This window comes from Salmo salar, chromosome ssa10, assembly GCF_905237065.1.
Source record: "Salmo salar chromosome ssa10, Ssal_v3.1, whole genome shotgun sequence".
Taxonomy (NCBI): domain Eukaryota; kingdom Metazoa; phylum Chordata; class Actinopteri; order Salmoniformes; family Salmonidae; genus Salmo; species Salmo salar.
Genome location: NC_059451.1, coordinates 63,218,921 through 63,222,668, shown reverse-complemented (window position 1 = coordinate 63,222,668; position 3,748 = coordinate 63,218,921). Strand labels below are relative to the sequence as shown.

The following is a 3,748-nucleotide window of genomic DNA, read 5'->3' as shown; positions in this document are numbered from 1 at the left end:
GTTGCCAGCCAGTATGGCTATGGAACATTTAGAAGGAATGACTGGGTCGCATCCATAGATACAGAACAAAAGACTGAACGACTGGGTCGCGTCTCTGGCAACCAAACCAATAAAACGAACGACCAGCCGGCTTTGGTAGCAACCCTAGATTTTTTTTCTGTACTAAAAGGATGAAATAGTATAAACACATTTAGCAAAATAACGTTTTTAATGAAAATATGTCAATCATTATTTGAATATTTTGGTAACCCGTTGTAACAAACACCGGCTTCTCGGGCATTATCACTTATATGTCCCACCCACACACTCAAGATTACTTCGAGGCCGGAATTCAACCATTTCATGTTGCACAATTTGCAACAATTTAATTTAGACACTTGTTTTTATTTTATTACTGACCTCAAAATTCTGCCTTTAATGTTGCAAATAAACCCATTGATGGGAAAGAAAAATAATGCTGAAACAATTCAGTAGTACAAACCTTCTGTAGTTGTGACATTTTTTATTTTACTTTCTCACATTTGTTTTTCACAAAGGGGTCTAGAAATGGTCAAGATCCAATGCAGTGACAATGATACTAGCCTTTAGCGAACAATACAGCTACCAATAAAAATAACAGCAATAATAATATAATAGTACATTAGAACAACAATTAGTTAATGTCTTGATAATATTTATAAAGGAAAAAAAGTGACCCATGATGTAAAGAGGTCATTAGTCCGTTGTCAGGTGGCTGTTGGGTGGCTTTTAGGGAAGCATCCACCAGTCTCCATCCACCATCTTCTCCTTTAATTCTCTATATCTATCATTCTGTTCTTCGATATCTTCTGTCCACTAACCAGCCTTCAATGTACGCTAAATCGCCCCAAAAACATAAAATATTTAATTGACAGGTGGCGCATAATCCCCGTTCCAAAAAAAGTTTACAATAGCCTACTACAGCTCACGATTGACTGTCATGCAACACATTTTAAAAGTGCGTTGTTTAAATCTGCATAAATAATCCTCAAGTTTTCAGATAAACCCTGCTCTAAGTTTTATGAGTAATAGAGCCTTTTTTTGTGTATTTCAACACTGTTTAACAGGCAGAGTATATAACCCTCTATGTATGTTTCTCTACATCTGTCTCTCTACCTGCTGAAGAGTTTCATGAAGCTCTGGAAGCCGTCCTCTCCGAAGAAGTCGAAGGAGCCCTGTGAGGTGCCCAGGTGAACCAGCAACAGCACCAGCAGCACCACCACCAACAGGGGCACCAGCAGGTTCCAGCCTGCCGCCAGGATGTTGTACCACTTGGCCTTGTCCGAGCACTCCTGGGCCAGCTGCAAGTTCCCCTGAGTCTTCTGGTCCCTGGCCTGGACGGGAGAGAGAAGCAAATGTTAAAAGCACTGTAAGCGCTTTAATGTAAGTGCTACCCTAAGCTTATTTAATTGAATTGAGAGAGAGCGTGAGATGGAGAGCGAGAAAGTTGATTTATTGATGGGGCTTAGGTTAGGAGAGGCCTCTGATGTAGGTTCTCTAATGTTATCATCATGAAAGGTCTTAGGGGTTTTTTTCAGTCTCTGGATATGGTTCAAATGAAAAGTATGTAATAATAACACAGGTAATATATTCATGTAAAATATGTATTTTTTTTCTTAATATTTAGATCTGTGTCCATATTGTCCATGTGTTTCTAGTGGATAGACTATATGGTTAAAAAAGTGGATAGACTATATGGTTCTAGAGAAAATAGCGTAAATTAATGAAAAAAGCATTAATTAACAATGTCATTTTTTTTCTGCAACACTTCCAGCTATTGACTTTTTTCACAACTGCCACCAGTTTGCCGACAAAGCATATACAACAAAGACATATTGACATAGTAAAATAAATAAAAGTGTGTAAAAATATAAATAATATTTAATACTGAAACCCTCATATTAAACACCAACGGTATTCACTAAGTTTATGGGTTAAATTTAGGATAATGTTTTACAACTTTGTCATTCTATTTTAATAATCCTATTTTATATTACATTTCATGAAATCCTTGAAAGTTTCCAAAATTCCAGTAGTTTACTGGTAAACTTTGTAAGTTACCAGTAATATACCCTTCCTTTTTAACCTACACAGGCCCACCATGTAGGTCTTATGACCAGGTTTATACACCTGTATTTCTTGACGAATACACTGGTTGAAGTCTGCCCTGCTTAAGTTAGTAATTGTACTGGTAAAACATTGGTCTAAGACATTAGGCATATTTCTGGCCACTAATAACATATCTGGTTTATTTGGAGAAAAATGAAGTTGGCTTTAGACACTGATTTTAGGTCAGTTTTTCTCCCCTAAATAGTTAGGTTTAGAATTGGAATTGGATGGCAAACTGATCCTAGATCTGTCTACATTCACATTCTCTCTGGTATGGTACCCCTGCTTATCCCATGCTAGTCTTTAATCTCCCATCAGCACTTGCCTATTAGTAAGATGCCAATTACGCCAGTTTTAAACTCTTCAGTCAGGCTGCCGGTATTCGGTGCCAATCTCTAATTTAGGCTCTGTTTCATTACAGGGGAAGTGATTTTGGGGCACTGTGCCATTCCCAGTCCACATCCCCCATTCCTGTGGTGCAGGACACACAGACTCCCTCATCTAGTTTGGCTTATGGAGAAGCCTTAGACAGCACATGTATCTTACAGGAGTCTCAATATTACTACAGTTACATAGTACTGTATGGCAGCTGTAATCATGGACTTTAAATGGATGCAATTTAACACTAATTATTTGTGTTCAATTTATGCTGGCTGTTCAACCTATCGCTGTGTTGCCTCTATTTTAGCTAACAATATAACAGCTACAACATAATCATTAGTGAGACGGGTTTAAATAGAGACTTGGGGAAAGTGAGAGAGATATAGACCTCGTAAAGAACTCACCTTAATTGAGTAGATAAGAGCCATGAATCCCAGACAGCAGAAGTTGACATACAGGGTGTTGCACAGGGACCAGACTAGGTAGTCACTGGGTGGCTTCTTGCCTGCGGTGCCCATATTCACCACAGTGGAACCTGCCGGCTTGCGGGCCGACTTGCAGCTGGTGAGAGGGGTGCAGTCGGACGGGTAGTTGTATGTGTGGTTGTCCATTCTTTTGGCTTCTTCAATTTTTGTTGTCTGGTCCTGAATGTCCTTGATTTGTTGAAAAGAAGCTGGCTAATTCTGTGACTTGCCTTGCTCTGCTTAGATGGCGTCTCCTAGTGTGTCATGGCTCCTGTGTGGGGCTTTTATGCCCCTGTGGAGGGTGGTGACAGCGAGAGGGCGCGTTGGGCAGGGACCTGTAGGCCTGTCATTATGTGGTTGGGCCTCTGGGACAGACCAAGGGATAAGAGAGAGCGAACAGAGAGAGAAGGAAAGACTGAGAGACTGGTTGGGCCTCTGAGACAGACAGACAGACAGACAGACAGACAGACAGACAGACAGACAGACAGACAGACAGACAGACAGACAGACAGACAGACAGACAGACAGACAGACAGACAGACAGACAGACAGACAGACAGACAGACAGACAGACAGACAGACAGACAGACAGACAGACAGACAGACAGACAGACAGACAGACAGACAGACAGACAGACAGACGAGAGAGAGAGAGAGAGAGAATGAGAGAGAGAGAGAAAGGGAGAGAGGGAGAGAGAGAGAGACCAGTTTGTTGAATTCAGATCAGGGGTCTCTAATTGGAAAGATAGGTGTGCAGGCTTTTGTTCCAGCCCAGT

General features: G+C 40.9%; 1 protein-coding gene across 2 annotated transcripts; it reads right to left on the bottom strand.

Annotated features, from left to right (window-relative positions):
• Nucleotides 1–485: 485 nt before the first annotated feature.
• ifitm5 (interferon induced transmembrane protein 5) lies at nt 486–3,231 on the bottom strand. 2 transcript variants are annotated; one of them, XM_014123907.2, is made up of 3 exons: nt 2,913–3,231; nt 1,135–1,352; nt 486–855 (listed from the first exon to the last, which is right to left on the bottom strand). In XM_014123907.2, exons 1-3 carry the CDS (start codon nt 3,117–3,119, stop codon nt 846–848), a joined length of 435 nt encoding a protein of 144 aa, XP_013979382.2. In that variant the 5' UTR covers nt 3,120–3,231; the 3' UTR covers nt 486–845. The 2 variants fall into 2 exon arrangements, with proteins under 2 accessions (XP_013979382.2, XP_013979383.2); XM_014123908.2 differs by having other exon boundaries at nt 486–1,352.
• Between the last annotated feature and the right edge of the window lie 517 nt (nt 3,232–3,748).